The sequence below is a fragment of the Theobroma cacao genome, chromosome 9 (genome assembly GCF_053813885.1).
Source record: "Theobroma cacao isolate CCN51 chromosome 9, ASM5381388v1, whole genome shotgun sequence".
Classification (NCBI taxonomy): domain Eukaryota; kingdom Viridiplantae; phylum Streptophyta; class Magnoliopsida; order Malvales; family Malvaceae; genus Theobroma; species Theobroma cacao.
The window spans coordinates 40724032-40751327 of record NC_142647.1 but is presented as its reverse complement, the minus strand read 5'-3'; the positions used below and the strand labels follow the sequence as shown (position 1 = coordinate 40751327).

The 27296-nt window shown below is 33.7% G+C and overlaps 2 protein-coding genes across 6 annotated transcripts; one reads left to right on the top strand and one right to left on the bottom strand.

Moving 5' to 3' along the window:
• Nucleotides 1-693: 693 nt before the first annotated feature.
• On the bottom strand, nt 694-3801 carry LOC18589820 (Tetratricopeptide repeat (TPR)-like superfamily protein). Its single transcript, XM_007014963.3, has one exon. It carries the CDS (start codon nt 3144-3146, stop codon nt 921-923), a length of 2226 nt encoding a protein of 741 aa, XP_007015025.3. The 5' UTR covers nt 3147-3801; the 3' UTR covers nt 694-920.
• A 7861-nt stretch (nt 3802-11662) lies between these two features.
• LOC18589817 (xanthine dehydrogenase 1-like) lies at nt 11663-27121 on the top strand. 5 transcript variants are annotated; one of them, XM_007014956.3, is made up of 15 exons: nt 11671-11829; nt 11974-12136; nt 14589-14688; nt 14803-14911; nt 15592-17097; nt 17561-17803; nt 18883-19197; nt 20165-20404; nt 20718-21002; nt 21092-21313; nt 22257-22418; nt 23178-23312; nt 24638-24874; nt 25458-25631; nt 26637-27121. In XM_007014956.3, the coding sequence occupies exons 2-15, from the start codon at nt 12001-12003 to the stop codon at nt 26877-26879; spliced, it is 4107 nt and encodes a 1368-aa protein (XP_007015018.3). In that variant the 5' UTR covers nt 11671-11829; nt 11974-12000; the 3' UTR covers nt 26880-27121. The 5 variants fall into 5 exon arrangements, with proteins under 5 accessions (XP_088665921.1, XP_088665920.1, XP_007015021.3 ...); XM_088809795.1 differs by lacking the exons at nt 24638-24874; nt 25458-25631; nt 26637-27121 and adding an exon at nt 23409-23620 and having other exon boundaries at nt 11663-11829; nt 23236-23312; XM_088809794.1 differs by lacking the exons at nt 25458-25631; nt 26637-27121 and having other exon boundaries at nt 11664-11829; nt 23236-23312; nt 24638-24810.
• The last annotated feature ends 175 nt before the right edge of the window (nt 27122-27296 follow it).

The following is a 27296-nucleotide window of genomic DNA, read 5'->3' as shown; positions in this document are numbered from 1 at the left end:
TTAATTTTTAATTTTATTTTTTTATACATTTTTTAATTATATAAAAATTTTAATTCCAAAATTAATGAAAATCGGACAAAATAAAGTGTCCACAATCATCATATTGAAACAAACTATAGTGTCCTTAATTATTGAAGAATAACATCTTTGTAGTATGACTTCAAGGCTCATACCTTTAAAGAGCCATCTCTAAACATATACATAGTAATTGTGGATTACGAATTAAATAATTCTTATTAATTTTTATACTAAAAATATTTAAAATGAGTGTTTAGATATATATATATATATATATATATATATATTGAATAAATATGCGCAAGAAATAATTTTTAATAAAAGTTATTTAATGTTATTAAAATTTTTATTTGGCAGATGACAATTTAGAACTTGATTTGAATTTCAAATATTATGTGATGTTACTATGTACAATTATTTAACATGGTAAATTTAGAATTATAATGAATAAAAATGTCCGACTTCGTTAAACAAAAAGTTTTTCAATATCTTTACTTCTATATATATATATATATATATATATATATATATTAAGTAATTCATTTTTTCCATAAATAAATTTGAATATTATATATTATTTCGGATTAGTTAATGAAAAGCTTGAATATTAGAATCTGTAACAAATATATAGTACAATCTGAAACGGATAATTACCATTTCAAATTTGAGGAAGAATTGGAAATGGAAAACTTTTGTTTCAATTTGAAAACGAAATTTGAAACAGAAAAGCTGCGAGCAGCTCTTCACGGACGGAATTTCCGTTTCAATTGAGTAGCAGTGCATCCTTTGGTTTCAACCCAATCTGCCACCACAGTGCAGTTTAATGCTCTCACAGAGTGAGAAACATGCAGGGTGAAAAACTGAATCAAGGCAGGTGTGTTTAATCGACTAGTGCTAGTTTGTCACCAATAATCATTACAAGAGCAGACCTTATTTTTAAAATGGTGGAAACGATTTGAATCCCTGACAATAATCTCTTTTTGAAGAAGATCTGACGCTAACTTCATGAAGTTATGGCAGTCAACACAAATTCGGATGTTCTTCATAATCCTTATCACACTCCCACGGCAATGCAAATTCCCTTCATTCATTATGGCAAATACCAATGCCATCTTCTCACTGTGGTGGAATAATTGCTCCTGTTTGTGCTCCTCCTCTATGTCCTGCAAGGCCAAGCTTATTTCTGGTACATAACCAATCTCCTTTAACCGCCCAATCAATCCCTCAAGCCTGGTGCATATAGCCTCTCTTTGAGGATGATGTCTGCCTCCAGAGGCAAACTCATGCACCTGGTTTCCAACCTCAATCCAGCTTAGACCAGGTTCCTTTTTAACTCCTGACCCATTCATTTCTTTTCTAATTGTTCCTGCTTCATTGAAACTGCCACCTGAACTATATATATTTGACATTTGTACGTAACCTAATGAATTTTTAGGCTCCATCTTCTTCAGTTTAGCTGCAGCAATTTTAGCCAACCGGGTTTCACCATGCTTCCTACATGACCCAAGTAGTGCACTCCAAACCACAGAATCAGGCTCCATAGGCATTCTACTTATAAGCTCCTCAGCCTCAATGATTCGCCCTGCTCGTCCAAGGATGTCTACCATGCAAGCGTAGTGATCTAATTGAGGAATAATGCCATGATTCTTGAACATGGAGTCGAAGATTCTGATCCCTTCTTCCACCAGTCCAGAATGACTGCAAGCCGAAAGAAGAGCAACAAAGGTAGCAGTATCAGGTTTAACGTCCATTTGTGGAAAGAGTTGCAGCGCTTCCTTAGCTTTTCCATGCAAACCATAGGCCTTAAGCATAGAGTTCCAAGACACCAAATCACGACATCCCATTTCTTCAAAAACTTGCTTAGACAAAGCAACGGAGCCACATCTTGCATAGGCATGGATCAGGGCATTTTTTAGCACCGTTTCATCCTCAAAGCCAGCTTTAATCACTTGTGAATGAATGGCCGACGCTTGGTGCTCAGTTACAAAGCCTGCAGAAGCTTTTAGTACAATTGAAAAAGTATACCAGTCAGGAGTCAAGTCCTCCCGAAGCAATCGTCGGTAGAGGAAGAAAGCTTCAACTGGGTCATGTTCTGCAAATGTTGTGATCATGCTAGTCCAGAAAACGATATCTTGACCGCAAGTTGTCTCCAAGAAGAGTTGATAAAATTCAGAAACATCTCCTCCAAGATCTGAATAAGCTTTCATAAATGCAGTTGCCACTTCAACTTCAGAAATAAACCCAGTCTTAACACTGAGACAGAACAATTGAAAACAAAACTTAAGACCCAAATCTACATCAATGCCACTGCTTCCACATAACGAAGAAAAGACACTGAGCAGTGTGGCACGATCAAAGCCAATGCCCACGTCATGCATTTTGGCAAAAACACCAATACCTTGCATCCCGAGCTTTGCTAACTGAAACCCAGCGATCATTGAATTCCAAGAAACTAGACTCCAATAGTGCATACTCTTAAACAATGTCCAGGCCTCCTCTATCTTATAACTCTTGCTATACATGGTAATAAGAGCATTTGCTACGTAAACAGAAGCGTCCAATCCCATCTTTGACTCGAGTGCATGCACTTGCTTACCACGAAAGCAATCACACGAACTAAGCACGCTTGTAACCGCAAATTCATTTGGCCGACACTCAACCAACATGCCCAAAAAGAGACGGAAACACTCCAGACCCCTACCGCGTTGCGCATACCCTGAAACGAGCGCTGTCCAAGAAACAACATTCCTTTCACGCATTGCATCAAATAGTTGCTGAGCATAAGATAAGTAGCCACATTTTGAGTACATGTTGATGAGATGGTTAGCGACAAAGAGGTCGGACGTGTTGTTGGGAAAATGGGCAAGCATGAAATGATGCAAATGAAGGCCTTGTTGAAGATATCCATGGCGAGCGCATTCGTGGAAGAGACTGGCATATGTTTGTCGGGAGTGAAGTTCTGGTGGTGTATTGTAGAAGAGTGAGAGAGCTTCCTGGAGTTGGCCGCGCGATGCCAGCAAGCGCACCTTGTTGAGAAGATTGTTGGGTTCGTTGCTTGCTGGGAGAAGATTGGAAGAGCTCAAGCTTCGGAATGAGATAAAACACGCGCGCGTACTTGGGCATGACATCACATAATTGGAAGAGTGACTGAGTTAACAACACTAAAAAGTCTATTGTCACCTTGCATAGAGTAAATTGGAAACAAGTCTATGTTCACTTTAAAGCTGAAAGGCGTGAAAACCGCATTGCAAACTGCAGTATTGTTGATCAGTACACGTAACGTAAAAATATGCTCACGTTTTATCAGTAGGAAAAAAATGCATTTGCTTCGAGAAAAACTCAAGGCATGGAAAAGACCGAAACATCTCAATCAAATGAAAATTAAATAGCAAACGAAGCTCGAATTGGGCCTTTGTTTCTGGGACATTTGAGGAAAAAGAAATTTTTCAGATGATCAATAGTTGAATATAAACAATTGGCCAATTAAAACACTTTCCTTGTATATATATGCTAGAATGCTGCACTTTATCCAATCAATATTGCCATCTAATTATCCTGCAGTATAGGGTTTCTTGGCTACTTTAACCATGACTCTGGCTCTGCATGTCTACGTACCGTAAACAATGGACAGCTAGCCTAGAATCTAAAGTGCAAATGCTGGCCCGGACTGTCAGAAAAGGTCGAGAGGCGGCGCATAGAGATGGGAGAATGATGAACAATACTCATTACCAAAGAAGGAAAAATTACATTATGTATACAAAGGTATAGCGCTAAAACAGAGAGAAAAAATGGGTTAGTCTATAACTAATTACTGATTAGACTACTTTACTAACTTTTTAAAAAATTACTTAGAATGCTTCCTACGTTTTGTGTTAGAAAATTATTATTTTACAGGCATTGTTCGAAATATTATATAAAAGATTATCATTTTCTTAAATAAAAATTTAATTATTTATTTGATGTTATTAGAAGAATATAATTGAACAAATTGTTGACTTTAATTATGTAATTAATGTTATCAATACAGCATAGCTAACTAAGTTATTGACATTAAAGTATCCATTAATGGTCAGAAAAAGTGTAATATTCAATGTAAACAAAAAAAAAAAAAAAAGTTAAGTATGCTATATTGAATCAGTGAATATTTGAATAATTGGTAACTAGAGCATTGTATTTTTTTTTTTTGGACTGAAAATACTTTTCATTAATTCCACAATTGTCATATACAATGAGATAATCAAAATTAAACAAAGACAAACATCCCACCCCTTTCGTTTCTCCTCTCATGGATTTGAGCCTCATTAAAAACCTCATTATAGTAAACCTTATCATAATAAACCTTATAGAACAAATCTCTAATAAGAAAAAAAGAGTACTCATCTATCATGAAATATTACAATCTCTTATACAAATTAAAATTAACCCTCATGTCTTATAAACTTATTCCTATCATTATCAACACCTTTTTGGATTAACACTAATAATTTTGATAAATCTTTCCATTCTCTCACCTCATCCACCATTCTTTTAGCTACTTGGGCAATTCGAATGTGCTGTCCGATTAGTCTCTCTTGGGCAGAAATCAATGGCTTGACAGTTTATCTTCTCCATAAAAAATGCACAATCTTCAATTAAATGACCCAACGCTCTAGTAATTTGCTTTTTATTTATCCATCCTATAATTACCTACGTGGTTGTTCAGATAAATATCAATAAGCATAATATGTTCTTTATTACAGTAAATTAAAGCCCAAATCAGAGCTCATAACTCAGCTTCCTCCACACTTGCACAATACTGCATTTTCCTTCCAGCGGCACAAAGAAAACCACCATCCAACCTTCTTGTGATAAATTATTGTATTGTATAAGAAAAAATTATTTGCTTGTATTTGAACAACTTGAAAGTCCTAGCTTAGAAATTCTTTAAAAAACCAAACCTATTTATACCGGTAAAAAAAATTGTCAAAAAAATAGTTAAAAAATTTGTTGAAATTAGAAAATAAAATCAAATCGCAAAATCAAATTAAACATCACAGAAAAGAAGAAAAATATAAAACAAAAACAAAAAATTCACACAACATTAAAGAAAAAAAAATTTCCAAAACTTATTCCAAACGAAACTAAATTTCAAAGACGAAGACAACAACCTAAACAATAATTAAAATGACAACAAGATCAAAGAACTAAGAGACTAAAAAAACCCAAATAAAGTGAACTCAGAGAGGAACACAATGAAAGCAGCAATAGAAATCAAACACACAAAATATAGGAAATAAAACAAAAGAACAAACCAAACCAAATCTGAAACACCTAGTAAACAACCAAGCCAGGAAAATAATAAACCAAACCAAATACAAAAGTCAAGAATAGCACCAAACCACATATAAAAAGAGGAAAAAATTACAAATCAAAATACAAAAAAAAAAAGAAAAGAAATAAAAACAATCACCTCAACGAATCAAATAGCAAAGAAAACGAACCAAAAAGCACTAAAAGAAAGAAAGAAAGAAAACCAAACAAATTCAAAAAATGAAAATAGCAGTGGAAAAAGAGGAAACAAAGATGAAAAGAAAAGAGAAAGTAGGAAATGAAAGAGGGCGGAGAAACCTAGAAGGGAAAGGGGATAATCTAGAAGCATAGCACTGAAAACGACCAAAACAACATGTAAACAAATTGAAATTCCAAAACCATCCTTAAGACAAAAGAATGATTGATGGTGAAAAAAAATAAAAGAAGACTAAAAAATCGCACAATCACCAAAGAAGCCACCCATTGAAAAAAAAAAAAAAACTTGCAGAAAGCCCAATTGAAACCTCAATGTGAACTCATTTTTAATATATAATATAGATGTTAACAAAACGGTGTGCTTTGTCTACACCTCTAATATCTATTCTTCTTATTAAAATGGTGCATCTTGATTTCTCTTTGTAATTCTCTGTCTTGTCCCCAAGCATTATTGAAACGCTGCGTTGAGGTCTTTTTATTCTTGTGGCTATCTTCCTCATGCGACTACTTTGTCCATTTGTGCTACTTATCAAGTTCTTCCGCTCTTCAAGTATCAATTTAATAATCCCCCTTTTAAGAGGGACTGTGAACATTGTGAATGTTCATCTTGCTCAAAAGTTTATGAAATTGATTTGGTTGCAGTGGCTTAGTGAAAATATTTGCAATCTGTAGATTAGTTAAGGCATGTAATGGCTTGATCAATCTAGCTAAAACCTTTTCTTTGATGAAATATGACAGTTCATTTATGAATGTTTAGTTATCTCATAGAATACAGGGTTTTTGTTGATGTAGATTGCAGATTGACTATCAAAGTAAAGTTTGCTTCATCATGACTGATTTCACACTCTACCAAAAGGTTTTTAATCCAAATGATTTCACAACATGCTAAAGCCATTGAATGATACTTTGCCTAAACTGAACTTTTGGCCGCAACCAATTATTTCCTTGACTTCCAACTCACCAAAGAATCCTTGATGAAAATGCTGAATCTTGTGACTAATCTTCTAGTATCTGGACATTCAACCTTGTCACTGTCAACATAACTTGATATCTTTAAATCGAACTCTGATTTCATCAATATTCCCTGTCCCGGTAACCCTTTCAAGTATTTTAGAATCCTATGAGCTGCAATAAGATGTTTTTTCCCTAGGTTGTCCATGAATTGTGATAGGACCTGCAATAGAGGAAATGTCTGGTCTGCTGAAAGTTATGTATATCAATTTCCCAATTAATTGCTTATTCCTTGTAGAACCTAATAACTTTTCTTCATTGTTTAGCTTTGTGAGTTTATGATTGTAATCAATTGGTGTGCTCACTAGTTTAGCTCCGAGTAGTCCATTCTCTTCCAAAAGATTGAGAACATACTTCCTCTAACATATTGATATACCTTTTGGAGATCTAGCAATTTCAAATCCTAGAAAGTATTTAACTGTTCCCAAATCTTTGAGCTTAAAATGTGATTTCAAAAATTCTTTTACCTTGTTTGATTCCTCATGAGAATTACTGCCAATCAAAATGTCATTTACATAAAAAATGAGTGTTATGAAATCTCCATTATCTTCTTTCATTGTAAACAATGAATAGTCCAAAGCTAATTGTTTGAAACCATATTTTAAGATTGCTGCAGTAAGCGTAATATTCCACTGCCTTGATGTCTACTTCAAACCCTACAAAGACTTGTGTAGTTTACAAACCATCTTTGAATCTACAAAGTACTCCCCCTTGATAAAATAACCTTCTGGGAGTTCCATGTACACTTCTTCTTCTAGGTCCCCATTTAGGCATGCATTGTTTATGTCTAGTTGTGACAATTGCCAATTACAAGCAACTGTTAATGCCAAAAAAACTCTTACTATCAATTGCTTTGCTACAAGGCTGAGTGTTTCTTGATAATCAAAGCTTGGTTTTTTATTGTACCCTTTAGCAACCCAATGTGTTTTGAATCTCTCTACATCCCCATTTGTATTTAGTTTGACCTTGTATACTCTCCTGTAACCAATTACATGACTGTTTGAAGGTAGATGTACTATAGTCCATGTTCCATTATCATTCAAAGTTTGTAGTTCAGAAGTCATAGCCTCTTTCCAATGTGAATGAATGACTGCCTCATGATAAGAACTAAGTTCTTATATGTGTGACAATGTTGTAGTAAAGGATTTATGGTTAGAAGATAGTTTTTAGTTAACAAATACTTAGTAATTGGATATGAGGTTACACTGTATGTTAGTGATGGTAAGTCTATATAATAAGCATCTAAGTACTTGAGGGCATGTTTGATTCTGGAACTTTTCCTAACTGGTATGGATGTATTAGTATTATTGCTTGGTTCAGGCTTATTAATATTGTCTGTAATAAGTAAACTGTTTGTGGAAGGTGAATTTGTGTTGGAATCATTGGTATTTGAAGTGATGTGGTTCAATTTAGGTGATATAGGTTCAAGGTGTTTTGACTCAACATGTTCATGGTCTTGGTGAGAAAATTCAACAGGGTTATAATCAAAATGACCAAAAAATGTGTCATGCACAATAGGTGTTTGATAAAATGCAAGTAGTTGTATACCATTTTGTTTTACTTGAAATGAAAATGCTTGCTCATGAAAAACCACATTTCTATATAATAGGACTTTTTGAGCAAAAAGATCATAAACCTTATATTTCTTAATGTTATTAAGATAGCCTAGGAAGATACATTTGTTAGCTCTTTTATCTAATTTATTTCTATTCTCACCAATGTGGACATAAAGCATAAACATCAATAAACTCTTAAATGATTATATAATAGGGGTCTACGATGCAAAATCTCTTATGGTGATTTGTTATGAAGAATTTTAGTTGGTACCTTTTGGATGATGTGTATGGTTGTCAGGACAACATCCCTTCAGAAGTGAATAGGTACCATTGACTGATGCATTAGGCTTCTTGCCACCACTAATATATGTTGATGCTTCCTTTCAACAATTTCATTTTGTTGATGAGTTTCAACACATGATAATTGATGAATTATTCTAGTTTTAGTAAAGAAATTAGACATTTGTAACTCTTAAGCATTGTCTGTTCTTAAACACTTAATGTTAATATCAAACTGTTTTTGAATAAAAGTATTAAAAGATGGAATTATGGTTAAAGATTCTAATTTATTTTTCATAAGGAAAATCCAAGTAAAACGTGAATAATCATCCACAATTGTTAAAAAATAGTGTTGACAAGATAAAGTGGGGTGCTCATATGGCCCCTAGATATCAATGTGCATTAATTCAAAAACCATCTTAATATTCTAAACATGCGCTGGAAAGGGAAGTTTTCTTTGTTTTGCCAAAAGACAAATTTCACAAGTAAATTCTTAGAACAACTAACATTTGCACATTATTGATGTATTACACTAATCCTTTCCAAAGGAACATGACCAAGTTTAAAATGCCATAAATCAAAACTTTTATGTCCTGTATCATAGGCATTGACAAACAAAAGATTTGAAAATTTGACAAGTTTTGTCAAAAGTGTATTTCAATAATTCCTACTCATCTTTCTTATGTTGCATCACATACAATCTTGAAGAAGCCTTAGCTACCCCAATCATTGTCCATAAGAGAATGTTCTAAACAACATAGTACTTGTTAGTAAAGAGAACACAATTATTTTTAGCATTAGTGAGCTATCTTACTACAATGAGATTAAACTTAAAACTTGGGACACAAAAAACATTTTTAAAAGTCAATAATGATGTCAATCTAACTAATCCTACATGTGTGACAATGGCTTTTCTATTGTTTGGTAATTGAACAAAGTAGTTGCTGACAAGCCTAGCTGAAACAAAGTTATCCAATGAATATGAGATATGATCATTTCCTCTTGAGTTCATAATCCAATAATTTGGTTTTATCATGTTAATATTAACATTTCTATAACTGAATGGCATGTTGTTAACTGTATTAAAGCATAAGTGGCTTGAAATAATACATGCGAAAGTTGAGTTCACTAAAGAAGGATTTTTCTATAAGGTATTTGGTGTGAAGTTCTTACCATTAGAGTTGGTCAAGCCATTCTTATTCAAGAGCTCCATTAACTTACTAATTTGTTTCTTGATGATGGACATCTAAGACATGAACCAATCCCTCCAGACTCTTCTTCCTGATTAAGTTGATTCTCCATAATTGATGAATCAATCACTGTTGAGACATTGTTCACTATGGCCTTCCCTTTTCTGATATTATTCTTCCTTTTTATGAATTTGAAGTCATCAGGGAAACCAATAAGCCTGTAACACTTTTCTTTCACATGTCCCTTTTTGCCACAATTGTTCCAGGTTATGTTCTTCATGAATTTCTTCTTGCCATCAACTACAGTAAACATTGCAAAGGTCTCTAGTGCTAGTTGTGCTTGAAACATCATGTTTCTTTGTGCTTCCCCTCTCAGTACAAGACAATAAACCTTGTCAAGCGCTAGAATAGGATTCATGAGAATTATTTGGGATCTCATAGCAAAAAATGAATCATTTAAGCCATTTAAAAACCTGAAGACCATATCCTTCTAGTATTAGTCAGTGTACCTTTTGAAGTAGGTCGCATTGCATTTTCCACACTCGCAATGAGTGAGGGTCTGTAACTTCTTAATTCCTCCTGAACCCCTTTTTAACTTGATGAAGTATATGTTTGTTGATTGAGTACCTTGAGTTATGTTTCTTAAGGTATATGGCGGATTACACACCCTAGTATCTTTTGGTTATGCAAAGTTCTGCTTTAGAGTAGCCTAAATTTCTAATCTAGAATCTATATAGAAAATGGTTAAGGCTATGGGTGGTGAGATTGAATCTAATAGCCAGACAATTTTTAATTATTACAACGGGTCCTAGAGGAGAACAGATGATCTGTTGTTTCTAGTTTGGGAATAGTTTCATTAATAAACCTTTGTTTCTTATTGAAAGAGCTAATAAGAATGACCTATTCCATGCCACATAGTTATTTGTGGTAAGGTTGGGGTTAATCATAGCTGAGCTTGGATGATATGCGTGGTGAAAGTAATAAAGTGATTGAGGATCAACTATTAGTAAGTTTTGAGCCTGAGTTTGTGTTTAAGTTGAAGCCTGATGCCTGCTTTCACTTGATTCAAACATAATGGTTTGTGAATAAGATTCAAAGCAAAATGAATGCTTAAGAGAAAAGTGATAAAATAAAACTTACTAATGAAATATGTTAATCAAAAGGCGACAAAGGACAACAACTATTGATGAATTTACTTCGACCAAAAACAAAAGGTACAGCTCGTAGAAATTTGAATCTTGCTTTGATACCATGTCAAAAAAAGCTAAGAGGGGATGCGTAGAGATGGGAGAATGATGAACAATTCTCATTACTAAAAGAAGGAAAAATTACTTCAATATATATACATAGGTATAGCTCTAAAACAGAGAGAAAAGAATGGGTTAGTCTATAACTAACAACTGATTAGACTACTTAATTAACTTTTAAGAAAATTATGTTAACAAGACGGTGTGCTTTGGCTGCGCCTCTAATATCTACTTTTCTTATTAAAACTATGCGTCTAGATTTCTTTTTATAATTCTTTGTCTTTTCCTTGAGCATTATTGAAACGGAGTGTTGGGGTTTTCTTCTTCTTGCCGCTATCTTCCTCCTCAACTATTTTGTCCATTTGTGCCACTTATCGAGTTGTTCAGCTCTTCAAGTATCAGTTTAATACGTACCTCATTTTCCATCCAATGAATGAGTTGTAGTCATTATTATCATCGAGACACGAAGATTATAAAGTATTTAAATATTTAATTCATTAATTAAAATATAATTTTTTTTGTTTAAAAAGTAAAATTCGAAGCATCACTCTTTTAATTATAAAAAAAAATCATAAAATAAATTTTTCAAAGAAATTAAAGTGTACTGTATTTAAAGATATATTTAAGGAGATTTTTGTATTTTACTCAACAAAATTGTATTAGTTCCCTAAATCACTAATAAAGCCTAATAACTGAGATAAGAGCCAATAGAGATAAAAATATCAAATACAGAAAAAATCTGCCTAACGACAAGACCGAAGAAACTCTTTTTTCAAATAAACAAGCGCAAATCACGTGGTTAAATTCGTCTTTACAACATAATAATTCTTATTCCACAGCCATTGCTAATTCCACTTAAAAAATTATCTTAATCAAACATTTATCAACACCCCCACACACCAGGCTCAGCCGTTTTTTCTTCTTTGTTTTTTTTTTGTCATGTCCCTAGAAAACTTATCCTCAAGCTCAAGCGGACAGAAAATCTTCTAAGGATTAAGTTGACCTGGAGCATGTGTAATAGAAGTACGGTTCTGTCTGATAACTGAAAAGTTTTATGTTCTGACCCTGATCAGTCAATTGAATTGAACCCGATTAAATTGATTATTCTGTTCAAAGTTTATTTATTTTTCTGATCTTGGGTTGATATCATTTCTGGGTTTTCTTTAGAAAATCAAAAGGAACAATCCTTATCAAATGGGGTCTTTGAAGAACGAAGAAGAGATGGAGCAGATTGTGGAGGAATCCAAGGAGGCCATTTTATACGTTAATGGAGTCCGCAAAGTGTTGCCTGATGGATTAGCTCACTTGACATTACTTGAGTACCTCAGAGGTAATAATATTTTTGTTGGATTTGTTTGATTTTACCTGAATATATTGTAGGAGAAAAGGATCTCCTTTTCTAAATCTTGAAAACTCTGCTTACTTGAAGTTTGGATAGTTTGTGGGTCAAACTTACTTTCGGTTTTTGTGTTGTCGTTTATTGATTTTTTTCAGTTATTTGAGAGATAGGTTGAACTTATTTAAGTTCACTATTTTATAGGTTAGCCTTTGAGCTGTTTGGCTTAAATTTTTTTTTAACTTAAAAGTTATTATTAAGTTTTTATGAAAAATAATAATTTTTAAAATTAAATTAAAATTATTTGATAAATTATTTAACAAAATAAATTATATAAGTTCTAATTTTGATTAAAATTAACATAAAAAATATTCATATCATCTTCAATCACTTAATAAGTTATAATGTAATGCTTCAAATTTATATATAATTTCAGATGTTAAAATCAAAAAAATTAATAAAAAAAAAAATAACTATCAAACTTATATAGTAGCAATAGTATTAGATTTTTGTTGATCTAATAACTAATCGGACCATGATGTTTCAATTTCAAAGAAAGAAGAGAAAAGAGAAAATTATGTATTTAACATTAAAATCTTCTTTAGTGAAAAAGAGAGAAAATCTTTAAATAGTTTCTTAATGCAGTTTTGAATTATAGATTTTTTTTCCCTTAATCTTTGTAAGAACAAAAAATTTTAGATTTTGATATTTTGTTGTTGGGTCTTCTGTTTTTTTATTAGTTTTTGTAGATAAAGGTAGAGAAGAGGGAAATCGTGATTTACGTTGAAGAATGATAATTTGTAGAGGGAAGGAGAGTATATGGAGATTAATTGAGAGAGGGGTATTTTTTGAAAAATTAATGTGTTTTTAAAAGAAGAGAAGAGAAAGCTCATTTTTGGAGCTTTTTTTTAAGCTTTTTTTTTTAAATTTTGTTCTTAAAAAAAATTATTTTTTTAAGAGTTTCTCAAAAGATAATGTTTGACTTAACTTTTGCTTTTAAGAGATAGATAAGCTGAAAAAAAGCCAAGCCAAACTGGCACTTTGTCAACGAATCCATTAATCTTTCTAGTATTGTGATTGAAGTTTGATTGTTTTATTGCAATATTGAACCTTATTTACCTTTTTAGGAAATGTAGGAAAAGGAGTGAAAATGGAAAGTTAGTTTGAAACTTTTTTGTCCAGATGGATGAATAAGAAATATTGAACTTTGTTTCAACTCAAGACATGTTGTTAGTTTCCAAGAAATAGAAGGAATTGAAAGCAAGGAAGTTCAGAAAGGTATAATGTATTCTGATTGGACTCATGCTCTAGAGTGGAGTTAATCATAAGATAGGTAGGGCTTAGTTAATCAATCTACGAGTTCTTTTATAAGAATTAGTTGTTACTTGAATCAAGCTTGTGAATGTTTTTGGTCTCCAACAGCATGGGGTGAAAGAAAATCTTGGAAACCTTGCTACATTCAACAGATTTGGCCATTTGGGGTGGACCTGCTTGGCTTTACCAATTAAGTAATCAGTCTTTCTCACTTTTTCACTTGAAAATCTGCATGTGGTTCATGAAGAATGTTTGATTGCCTATAAATTGGAGTGAGAGAGAGATTGAAAATTAGAATATGTTTTGATTCTATAGTTACTGACAAACTAAAAGAATCTGGCTGGCATTTTTCTTTATATTATATCTGTAGATTTTTTCCTTCATTTCAAGTTATCAATGAAGTCTTTGTGCTATGTATACTTTTGATTCTGGTTCATTAAGCATTATATAGGGAAGTTAAGGTTTACACTTAGGGTTTATTTCCCCAAGTCGATATTCTGTTTTCTTTCAGCAGAGAACTTATTGTTCTGAATGTTAATGGTTCCGTAATTTGAGATATGTATGGTTTTTCATTTTTAAGTTTCAACTTTTACATATTTCTAATGTTAAGTTTGGCTCTTTTAGTGGAACACAAACCAGTTCAACTTTGGAACCTTAATTTACTGAAGGAATCCATTTTAGAAATTACATAATTCATTTTCTTTTTGGGAAGTTATCATCTGAGATTTAACTTTAGTTAGTGGTTACTGCTAGCTTTATGTGAGGTGCTTTATATAAATTATTGGAATGCTGAGTTTGTTTCTTTCTGTTGAAGTCATCGAGTTTCTTTTTGCCTAATTTTATATTATTCTCTGATTCAACTTGAAGCTGAAGTTATTTGGTGGCAAACGTTTATTGTTGGTTTTCCTATTCTTTTTCTGTTTAATTGAACATTAAATGGACGTGAAGACTAGATATCTGAGTAGAATGTGCAAGATTTGTTATTTTCAACATCAGTTATAAGTTTCTGGTTTATCTTATTCATTTTTTTCACCATTCTCTCTTCTTTCTCTATGTGTTTTTGTTTTAGTAAGTGTTATAACCAGGTAGTAGAGTAGCGGAAAACTAATATGGGTTCTTTTTGTTGGTAAAGACTTTGGATTGACAGGGACAAAGCTTGGCTGTGGTGAAGGTGGTTGTGGGGCTTGCACTGTGATGATTTCTCATTATGATAGAAAGCTGAAGAAATGTGTGTGAGTCTTTCTCTCCCCTTCTTTGTTTCTAGAATTTTAGTGTGCTATAAGTTAAATGCTTTCCACCATTTCTCAGAATCTGCATAAGATAAATGTTTTGTAAACTTATTTCAGGCATTATGCTGTCAATGCATGCTTGGCTCCACTTTATTCAGTAGAAGGAATGCATGTTATTACAGTGGAGGGAGTTGGGAACCACAAACGTGGCTTGCACCCTATACAAGTAATATATGTTTCTTCTTCTGTGGCTTGCTCTTAATGGTGCCTTTTTTTTTTCCTTTTAAATATGTACCATTGCCTTAAATTGTGAGGAACTCTATTTTGTTTGTAATCACTCGTGGATGATATTTGCAGAGTGAACATATATTTTGTTTGCTTGTATAATGTGAGACAATATTTCATATTTATCTGTTGTCTTGGGTGTACATTGTGCTACTCTTCAGATTATGACTTGAATTTTTCTTTTGAAATCAAGATTGCTGATTGTATTATAATTATAAATTTACATAAGCTATTTATGAAAGTTGAATCTTATTGTTTATTTCATTGGACATCTAATTAGATGTAGTATAAAACCATGATGCTTCTACATTCCGGTTTTCCCTAAAACCTATATGTCATAAAAATATTGTTAAGGTCATGGGGAAGGTAAGAATGATTATATGTCCGGTTCAAATGATCTGAACTTAAATATGAAATATGCTCTGAAAACCAGCAATAATCCTTCAAGAAAAGAATGTCAACTATTTGTCTCTATGAGGTAATGCAATTAAGTTAGGCTTCTTTTCGCTCTTAAAATTGACTCCTTGCTTCATAATATTCCTTTCTTCATTTTGCAGGTCTTATGTTGTGTTGTTCCTTATATGTGCTCATGATGTTATGCCTTTCATATATTTCTTGCAGAAATCATTGGAACGTTATCATGGCTCCCAATGTGGATTTTGCACTCCTGGATTTATCATGTCATTGTATGCATTGTTGCGGTCAAGTCAAACACCTCCTACTGAAGAGCAAATTGAAGAATCTCTTGCGGGAAACTTATGTCGTTGCACTGGTTACCGACCTATTGTTGATGCATTTCGAGTTTTTGCCAAGACCGATGATGCATTATATGCTGATATATCTTCACTTAGCCTTCAGGGAGGTGAGTTTGTTTGTCCTTCAACGGGTAAGCCCTGTTCATGTGGATCGAAAACTGTAAATGATATAGACACCAATGGCCAAAGTATTTGTAGTGCTACGTATAAACCTGTCTCTTACAGTGAGGTAGATGGAAGCACATATACAGATAAAGAACTTATTTTTCCTCCTGAGCTGTTACTAAGAAAATTAACTCCTTTAAGTTTGAGTGGATTGGGTGGGCTTAAATGGTATCGTCCCTTAACAGTTAAATACGTGCTTGAGTTGAAGGAGAAATACCCAAATGCGAAATTGTTGGTAGGTAATACTGAGGTTGGTGTTGAGATGAGGTTGAAGAGAATTCAATATCAAGTTTTTATCTCTGTTACACATGTTCCTGAACTCAACATGTTAAATGTCAAGGAAGATGGTATAGAGATAGGTGCTGCAGTAAGACTGACTGAACTCTTGAATTTATTAAGAGAGGTTGTAACTCAACACCCTGCTCACGAAACATCCGCATGCAAAGCCTTCATTGAACAGTTGAAGTGGTTTGCTGGGACTCAGATAAAAAATGTTGCATCTGTCGGAGGAAATGTATGTACAGCTAGCCCAATTTCAGACTTGAACCCTCTCTGGATGGCTGCAAGAGCTAAGTTTCGGATCATTAATTGCAAAGGAAATATTAGAACTGCTCTGGCAGAAAAATTTTTCCTTGGCTACCGTAAAGTGGATTTGGCAGGTGATGAAATATTATTGTCAGTATTCTTACCTTGGACTAGGTGCTTTGAGTACGTCAAAGAATTTAAGCAGGCACATCGAAGGGATGATGATATTGCCATTGTGAATGCTGGAATGCGTGTTTGTCTGGAGGAAAAAGGTGAAGAGTGGGTTGTTTCAGATGCATCGATTGCTTATGGTGGGGTGGCACCTCTCTCTTTATGTGCAATTAAAACAAAAGAATTTCTAATTGGAAAGAAATGGAACCAGGATGTGCTACGGGGTGCTTTGAATGTCCTACGAACTGATATTTTGATCAAGGAAGATGCTCCTGGTGGGATGGTGGAGTTTCGAAAGTCTTTGACCCTTAGCTTCTTCTTTAAATTTTTCCTTTGGGTTTTGCATCAAATTGAGGGAAAGAAACCTATTAAGGAAAAAGTATTGTTATCTCATTTGTCAGCTATAAAGTCACTTCACCGCCCACCATTAGTAGCAAGTCAAGACTATGAAATCAAGAAACATGGAACATCTGTAGGGTCACCAGAGGTTCATCTATCATCCAGGCTTCAGGTATGTAAATTCCAAAGCTATACTCCTTAGTACTGATATTGTAATTTCAAGGATATTTTAAGCCAGTTATAAGTGGAGAGTTCAAAATTAAGGGTTCTGGTTATTTGCCTTTAAAGTTATGATTGTTTCTGCCTTTTTGCTACTGTTCACATGTGTGTATCTCTTCTGTTGATATTTGCATGCTTAAATCTACGATTTGAAGTATTTTCTTGTTATACTGGATAAGTGCTGACTTGATCGCCTACTATTTCATGTTTTTGTTTGTTTTCTTTGCTCTCTTGGTTTTTGTACTCAGGCCACTTGGACATATCATTAGTCCTTCTTTCCCACTGTTGCACATCTCCCAAATTAAGTCTTAAATTGTTAACAGATATTGACTAAGTGTTTTTGACGCTTATTCTTTTGTTGAGTTTTGTCTCCAAAATTATCTTCATGACATTGTTCATGCTATCATGTTCTCTAGGTTACTGGAGAGGCAGAATATACTGATGACACACCAATGCCTCCTAATGGTTTGCATGCAGCATTTGTGTTGAGCAAAAAACCTCATGCTCGAATATTAGCCATTGACGATTCAGGTGCCAAGTCTTCACCCGGATTTGCTGGCATCTTCTTTGCCAAGGATGTTCCTGGTAGCAATGAAATTGGACCAGTTGTCATGGATGAGGAGCTATTTGCTTCAGAATTTGTCACTTGTGTGGGTCAGGTAAAAAGCTTATTGGATAATAATTATATATAAATAAAATTTTTCTAAAGTATAAATTTTGAAGTATAAATAATTGGAATATTGTAATATTAATGCTTAAATTATTCAATACTATTAGAATTAAGAAAACTGTTTTTTAATGAAAGTCGTTCAATGCAATTAGAATTCTTTTTTACAAATTAGATCAATTTTATTACTAATATTCATAATAAAAAATATTTAAAATTGTGATTTAGAAATATAATGAACCAAATTCTTTTTTTTTTTCAATTAAAAGTGTTATCAGTATTTGTGCTTTTATGTATATATTATCACTTGTGTGGATCAGGTAAAAAGCTATATGTGTGTGTGTGTGTGTGTTTGTGGATTGAAACGAAACTTCAATCTTTCATTCCTAGAGGTACATTGTATGATGTGCCATCCATGCTTTTACTAGTTGGAGCTTGAGATGACTTCTTTAGTTAAAATGCAATAATCAACTAACCAACTCATCCATAATGTAGATTGACCCAAAAAAAAAGGTAAAATAATCCCACGCCGCCAAATTTTGATTGAAATTTCAAACAGGTCTATTAGTTTTCGAAATAAATACTTCGCCTCAAAAAAAGATCTTCCGCTGGACACATAAGTCCAGCCGTTAGTCAACTGTTAGTGTTTCTATTAGTTTGATGATGTGAAAATATTGAAATAACAATTTTGCCCTTTATTAATTTTAAAAAAAACTATTATATATTTTTTATTTTTTTTAATTAATTATTGTATTTTTTTTGAAAAAAAGCCTCCCTTCAGTGCTTCCCTCCAATTGGTGCTCTTTTTTTTCTAAATATAATAATAATTTTTTAAATTAATAAAGAAAAAAAGGACATTTTAGTTATTTCATAATCTCTGTTAACGGTGTTTACACTTTTGGGGTGGGGTGTTCATTTCAAATACTAATGGATCTGCTTGGAATTTCGATTAAAACTTAAGGGTATGGGAGTATTTTACCAAAAAAAAAAATCCAAAATACAAGAACTGAATAAATTTCTTGATATGTTGTGTGAACACATTGCATAAAACTGCTTGTATAATTTATACAGGTTATAGGAGTGGTTGTGGCTGACACCCATGAAAATGCAAAACGAGCAGCAGGAAAAGTTCATGTGGAGTATGAAGAGCTCCCTGCAATCTTGTCAATAGAGGATGCAGTCAGTGCCAAAAGCTTTCATCCCAACACAGAGAAGCTTCTGAGAAAAGGGGATGTAGATCTCTGTTTCCAATCAGATCAATGTGACAAGATCATTGAGGGAAAAGTTCAAGTGGGTGGTCAGGAACACTTCTACTTAGAGCCACATAGCAGCTTAGTTTGGACCATGGACGGTGGCAATGAAGTTCATATGATTTCATCCACTCAAGTAAGAACACCATAACTTAGAAGTTAATTACCTCTATTTCTTTTATTCATCTGCCCTGGTTTGATTGCATTAGATAAAATATGATAGAACTCATAGGAGAGTTCTATCTCAACTCCGATTGTGTAGAAAATTCAATCTTCCCATTCTGATAGTTACCGATTTAAATTGTTGGAAATATTTTGCTATTGACTTTTTAATGAAAATACTGGGAATTCATATAATCTGGAAGTGTGGATAAAAAATAGATGAAAAGTTCACAAATGACTTGTTATATGCCATTTACTGTAGTTAGGCCATAGTAAATTATGAACCAATGCATAAATTATAATGAGTTAACATCAGTCGATATGCATGGATATTGTTGTTTTGGTGCTCATTACCTTTTGGTCAGCATTGGTCGACCCACTGATGTTGGGTGCAACTGTTGTGCCTATCAACTGACACATAAAACCACCAATTCTCCTCAACATATTTTTAAACGACCAAATTCAAGATGTTAAACTCAGTAGAATCTAGGAATGCTTGTGACATCAGAGGCCTTTCTGAGTTTCCAAAAGATGATATTTCAGATCCATGCTTTGACTAAATGCCATACTGCCATTGTTAGTAACTCTCTATGCCCAGTTTGTGATTCAAAGTTAATTTTTCGCATGTCTTAACTTCACATCATGTACATATTTTATGGGTGTGTGTTTATCAGTAATTTCCCAATGTGTATTTGTTTTTCTTTTTTCGCTTTCAGAATATCTGTGTTCATTATGTGAATATATGTTTTCTCATGTTGACCCTTGTTTATGCCTATTTTTAACAAATTTACTATACAAATCTTATAGTTCCTAACCTAAAAGTTTTGTAGGATGCTCAGTCAAGTGTCTCTATGGACTATGTGCTTTATCTTCTGTATTTTATTTTTATCTTTTTATTATTATTGGAGGGATAATTTAATTTTGTCAGTGTTTGTATACAGGCCCCTCAGAAGCACCAGAAATATGTTTCTCATGTCCTTGGTCTTCCAATGTCGAAAGTAGTTTGTAAAACCAAAAGGATTGGTGGTGGATTTGGTGGAAAGGAGACTAGATCAGCTTTCCTCGCTGCTGCTGCTGCTATTCCATCTTATCTGATGAATAGGCCAGTGAAAATAACACTAGATAGAGATATTGACATGATGACATCGGGGCAGCGCCATAGCTTTCTTGGAAAGTACAAGGTACTGACTACTGAAGTGGATTAACTTGATGGATTAATCTATGGAAATATTTCAATATTGTACTATTTGTTGGTTTATTTATTTATCTATTCGTAGGTTTGTGTTTGTATCTTTTAATTATGAAAAGAAGAGGAAGGGGAAATGCCTTATGGCCTGAGCATCTTTGAATATATTATCAGTTCTTCCTAGCATCAATTTTTGACTCAGCTGACTTCCATCAGTTGAATTCAGTTTGTTTGTTTGCATGTTTATGAGCATGTCTTCCTGTTTATGATGGAATAGTATAACAGTAGAATAAAATTACTTCTTCTAGGTTGGATTTACAAATAATGGAAAGGTGCTGGCTTTGGATCTTCAAATCTACAATAATGCTGGAAATTCACTAGACTTGTCTCTTGCCATACTTGAACGTGCTATGTTTCACTCAGACAATGTCTATGAGATACCGAATGTCAGAATTTTTGGAAGTGTTTGTTTCACTAATTTTCCAAGCCATACTGCTTTCCGGGGGTTTGGTGGTCCTCAAGGTATGCTTATAGCTGAGAATTGGATTCAAAGAATTGCTTTAGAACTTAAGAAGAGTCCAGAAGAGATAAGGGTAAGTTTTATATCCATGTGACTTTGTTGCTCCAAATAGAATTGCAGTTCTAAAATGATGTCATGGCTCATTATTGGAAATTGGATCAGGAGATGAACTTTCAAGGTGAAGGATCAATATTGCATTATGGTCAACAATTGGAACACTGTACTCTGGCTCAGCTGTGGAATGAGCTGAAATTATCTTGTGACTTTCTGAAGGCTCGAGATGAAGTCGATCAATTTAATCTTCACAATCGATGGAAGAAGCGTGGTGTTGCTATGATTCCAACAAAATTTGGCATATCCTTTACGACTAAGTTCATGAATCAGGTAAAAATTGAAACTATCTATTTCCGATTGTTTCTGATGTAGGGCTTTCTTGTCTACGAGGTTTTGCTGAACTATATTTGTTTCAATGATATCTTCTGAGGAATAATGTGTGTGTGTGTTGTTTCTTCTGCCATTAACGTACAGAGCAGGGAGCAGTAGTAGATGGTGGATGTAAAGCACATTTTCAGCATATCTGTTTAATAAATTTATTTATTGTGGACAGCATAATGTATGAGTCCCTGTTGTATGAATCATGAGCGGATCTACTGCTACCATATTCATCATAATTAATAACTTTCAAACACTAATGCTATGGATCATTCAAAGAATCAGTCACTATCTATTTCAACTATATTTCTACATGTTAACTTTTAGGATAGGCATACAACCTAAAACCAATTGACAAGAGGTGCAGAGACCTTTGTTATATTTATGTGCCCAGGTTACCCCAAATTTAAATGATGTGGGATTTTCTTCATCACCACTTTAATACATGCTAGGGAATAGAATTTTATGTGCAGTGCAACATATTCCATAGTTTCTTATTTATTCCTGATAATTTTTTGATTTGTTGCTCAATTTTACATGGAATGATAGAATTTAAGGGCTTATAATATCATGGCAATATGATTGGGTAATCCTGAATTCCTGATTTCAACTGTAGATATTTCAAGGACATGGTAAATCTACAATGGACAACTTAGTTTGTTATCCTGTCTCTTTTGATGTATGCATACATGTATTTCCGTTGCTTGGCAAGATGGGTATGCTTTTCTGCTTAAAAAGAAAACGATAAACAAAATAGAGAAAAGCTACAGGAGAGAAAAGATGTGTTTGCTAAGTAACTATTACAATTTTCTCTATCACTAGTTATTTCTTTTAGAATCATGTTATCTCAATGATCAGAATTTTGGTTGTATAAATTTTTTCTTAATCACTGTAGGCAGGAGCTCTTGTTAATGTCTACACTGATGGAACTGTTTTAGTTACACATGGAGGTGTTGAGATGGGGCAAGGTTTGCACACAAAAGTTGCTCAAGTTGCAGCGTCTGCCTTCAATATCTCTCTCAGTTCTGTCTTTATATCAGAGACAAGTACTGACAAGGTAGTAAGCTAAGATTGGAATGTGGCGCTTCTTTCTTTTGATGATTTTCTGGAATTTTACCATTTACTAAACATTTGGTAGAAACATTGCCTTATTATGACTGGCTGGTGTTCACAAGGCTTTTAATCAATGTTTTAGAGAAGTTGCATATTATTTTGTGTTGCCCTATATTAACCTCACTTCCTTCTAGTGATGGCCTTTCATGGTTCCTTGGCCTCAGCAAGTCAATAAGAGAGCTGTGGAATAAAAAGTTACCAAGACTGAATCTAATGCAATTTATAAGGCATGTGTATATATGTGCTGGTGGCTGTCAAAATTGCAGATATATTCTAAGAGAGGTCAATGGTGTCATCTAGGAATTGATGATAAAAATCTTAATTGCACCCTAATATGAAGAGAAATTTTTCTAGTTTCCTCTACTTGAAATTTTTCAGGCTATTTTTTGTTGGTCCATTCCAATAGATTATTAAGTCCTTGCATCACCATCAACTGCCAGATATATTTTCATCATCAGTTTTCTAGTTGAAACATGAAATGATATATTAAGAAGTGGGTTACTAACTAATCTAGCAAATTAAAGCTTGCATTATCACTTTTTCAGAGATTACATAAAAGATCGGCGTTTCAGTTAAGAATTGTGTTCTTTCATCATTAGATGATATCAGATTCTGTTTATGTTAGTAATATATCTTGCATTAAATAGCCATTTTTCTGATAACTATTGTCCCTGTCTTGTTGCTCTGTCTCCTGCTGGTTAAGGTTCCTAATGCTTCTCCAACAGCAGCTTCTGCTAGTTCTGATATGTATGCAGCTGCAGTTTTGGATGCATGCGAGCAGATCAAGGCACGGATGGAGCCTATTGCTTCTCAACGTAATTTTAGTTCTTTTGCTGAGGTATTGTTTTTTCTGTAATTCTGCATATAAATTACTGCAAGTTATTGTCTACATTCTACTAATTATATGCATAACTTTTTTTTACTCCTATTTTAGTAGTGGCAAGCATTAATGGAGGAAGGTTATGGAGGAAGTTGATATTTTAGTTTCTTTTCTTTTGTTGCACTGTCTAGGAGTAAATTATTAATAGTACAGAGTTAATAATATAGACTTTACTATGATTTGTATTTGTTAACTTTGGTACAATTTAGTTGTTTCTGTAGTTATTGAGACCACAAGATAAGCTGCAATTATTATGTCCACAAGGATTTACTTTGTAGCAAAAGTTGATGGTACAATTTTTTTTGCTTTCATTTTTCATTCCACAAATTGCACTGAGCATTCTCTTATCCATATGTATGTTTAGAATTCTATAGCCCTATAATAAACCAAATAGCAACTACATCAAAAACTTCCTTTTAGAAAGAGGGAAAGATCACTCCTAAATGCAGCCTTCCTCCTACTTATGATACCACCAGACTCTATGTAACTTCCACTTCTGAAGCTTTTGAAAAAGTATGTTATGTATGCGGATCTAATTCCTCTCCCGGGCTCCCGCTCCGCACCTTGCTAATAGTTTCTTTAATAAAGACTCTTACTTTCCTATTTGGAAAGAGAAGTAAATGTCCGCTTTAGCCTGAGAAAGGTTCCAATCCTGATTATAGATTGTACGAGATTCCAGTATAGTAAGAAAGAAGGGGAAGAAAGTGCCTTTATCCACCACCAATTGTAATGTAAGGCAGTTCACTCTTTCTAGAGTAAGTAATTCCCTTCCCATTTGATAACCCTCCAATCCCAGGTTAGTAAGTCACCCTCGTGCTCATGCTATTAGTTCTATTATAAGTAATTCCTTACTTAAACTTCTAATCCACTCTTTAACCAGCTAACATTGGGATTTATAATTACTTTCAGTTAATTAAGGTTTATTTGGTAAGCTTAGTGGAGGTTGGATGACACAGTTATTTAGTAAAGAAATGCTAATCAGTATTTTGAGGTGGTGGATTTTTAGAAAGGAAACTGGGGTAGTGACAAATGCTTGATATTTTTATAAAAACTTCCAGTGTACAACAGGGCTTCAGTGTAGAGATAATCACAACATAGGTTATTGTATTTCCAATTTAAATAAAATTTAGTAAAGGCTGGCACATTTACCATGACACAGATTGATGACTTTCCTCTATTGATCACTCAGGTTTTCTATATTTGCAAGAGTATGATAGGTTCCTCTGTAGTTATGAGCATTGATTGTGACAATATTGTTTTGTTTTTCTTTTAATTGTACCTAGCTGGCCACTGCATGTTACTTGGAGCGAATAGACCTTTCTGCCCATGGATTTTATATTACGCCTGATATTGGCTTTGATTGGAGCATCGGTAAAGGAAAGCCATTCAGATATTATACCTATGGGGCTGCGTTCACTGAGGTTGAAATCGACACATTGACTGGAGATTTCCACACAAGAACAGCAAATGTTTTCATGGATCTGGGATATTCTCTGAATCCAGCAATTGATGTTGGCCAGGTGTGTTCCCTTGGTTCTCCTTTTTAATTAGACTGATGATTTGAACTTAATTGTACTTTTCAAGTGGTAATGTTTGTTCGCCATGATAACTGCAAGAAAAAAACTATAATATGAGCATCACTTGAGCTCTTCTTGGATAAGTAACTGTTCTGGGATTCTGAATCGTCATGTCATTAATAAAATATAGCTTTCAAGAAGTAATTTAATACATACATAGATTTTATATGATTGTATTTATTTATATAGATTTTTATATGATTGTATTTATTTATATATAAAGAGAAGTAATAGTGATAACAGTGATAATAGTATTCTATGTGCTTCTTTTTTATTAGAAAAATTGGTAATGTTGTTTCTCCTGAAACAGGTTAACGAAAACATGGTGTTCTAGGATAATAATTTCTAAAACAAGAAGTAACTGGTAGCATGAAATCCCTAAACAAAATAAGAAAGGAGAAAGTAGTAATCTGTTTGGAGCATGAGTATCTGTTTCACTATAACTTCCTGTCTATTATTTTTTTCTTGTTACTTGTGAAATATTGACAAGCTAATGGTTCTCTCGTTACACAAATTTTTAATGCAGGTTGAAGGAGCATTTATACAAGGTCTGGGTTGGGTTGCCTTGGAAGAACTTAAGTGGGGAGATGCAGCTCATAAGTGGATTCCACCTGGCTGCCTGTACACATGCGGGCCTGGAAGTTACAAAATTCCTTCTCTAAATGATATCCCATTCAATTTCAATGTTTCTCTATTGAAGGTAATGTTGCTGCCAGCAGCTTCTAAAGTAGTCACCCTTCCTGAATCTGTCAAATATGAACTGCTATATTATTATTGTTCATTTGTTCCTCCCAATCCCTCTCACTCTTGCTGATTTTTTGATTTGAGTTACTTATTTTGAGCACCATCTGTAATCATATAGTATAAGTAAGATATTGGGGAAGAGAGCAAGTACATAATCAATTTAAAATGATGTGAGAGTGCAAGGTATGAGTTGCAACTGAAAACCAAATTTTCCATTAGAAATGAGGTAAGAGAAGTTGTTACTCTTAAGGATGCTAGTCATCACCAAAAGGTTAAAGGGATGGTAGAACTAGTGAGAGTTGTCTATCTGAATTTAACTAGATTGTAGCCCATGACATAATGGCTAGCAATGGTAATTGTCATTGTTACACAAAATGAGATATTGTTAGAGCCATATCGGGGATGCAAAATTCTCGGTTTTTAAATAAACTTTATTATTTTCTTAGGGTAATAGATGGATAATAAAATAAATAAAAAAACTACTTAGCTGATTCAAAATATCCTAAATATCAATGGTTCATATAGATGAAACGTAGAGGTTGACGGAGGAGAGGAGGAATTAATGTTTTGAGCATGGCACACAGAATAGGACTTCTAAGATCTGAATAGCATTCACAGTGATGTTCTTACATACAGTAGAATGGAACATTAAGCAGAATAGCTAAGAAGAAAATAATGTAATTCTGGCTGAGCAAAGAAACTTCTTTTGGCTGAGGAACTAAAGTTGCTCTGTTTCAACATTTAGCAATATTTTCATCTTCTGCTAAAATAGTTTAACAAGTTGATCAATGCCCTTCCTGAGGGGCAATGCTGTTTATTTAGGTAATTGGATGGGCATTACTTATTCCATTTCCAGCTGAACTTTCGTGCTTTGCGATTTATTATATTGAATGAGATGTTCTTCATTCAATTTTGGATAATTTAAAGTCTTTGGGCTTATATGTTTACATGCAATAAACAGGGTCATCCAAATGTTAAAGCCATCCACTCATCTAAAGCTGTTGGTGAGCCTCCTTTTTTTCTGGCTTCAGCTGTGTTTTTTGCAATCAAAGATGCCATTATAGCTGCTAGAGCAGAAACAGGGCATACTGGGTGGTTTCCGCTCGATAATCCTGCGACACCTGAAAGAATTAGGATGGCTTGTCTAGATGAATTCACAGCACCATTCATAAGCTCTGATTTCCATCCCAAGCTTAGTATTTGATCTGCTAGTCGCAGCTGCTATTCATATGTACCGTTACAGGCATAGGGTTTTAATTTGCCCTTGATGTGCATTCTTCTGTAATTATATTCTAGTTTCATGTGAACAAGGCATGGAATGGAGTGCTTAATTTGAAGCCAAATAAATTTCTGAGATGTATATGAACAAAATACTATTGCACATCCAATGATCATTGGATTTATCAACTGTATATAGAAAATACAAAAGGGAATATTATTGTCAAATATTCAAAGTTTGATGGACAATCAGATAGTAGAAGTTGATAATATGATATGCATATATTTGTTTTCTGGAAGGAAATTGCGATTACCAACTATGGTAACAAATTTGCCTTGACTTGGCAAGTGGCTAGGTGGAGCTTTTTGGTGAAGAAATCTCTGCTTTCATTTTTCTTTTCCC

What these genes read in the sequence shown, in the direction of transcription:
- LOC18589817 (XM_007014956.3), top strand. Translation starts at nt 12,001, where the DNA reads ATGGGGTCTTTGAAGAACGAAGAAGAGATGGAGCAGATTGTGGAGGAA. An exon ending in ATTACTTGAGTACCTCAGAG is followed by an intron (nt 12,137 to 14,588) that starts GTAATAATATTT and finishes TTGTTGGTAAAG; the next exon opens with ACTTTGGATTGACAGGGACA. An exon ending in ATTTTAGTTCTTTTGCTGAG is followed by an intron (nt 23,313 to 24,637) that starts GTATTGTTTTTT and finishes AATTGTACCTAG; the next exon opens with CTGGCCACTGCATGTTACTT.
- LOC18589820 (XM_007014963.3), bottom strand. Translation starts at nt 3,146, where the DNA reads ATGTCATGCCCAAGTACGCGCGCGTGTTTTATCTCATTCCGAAGCTTG.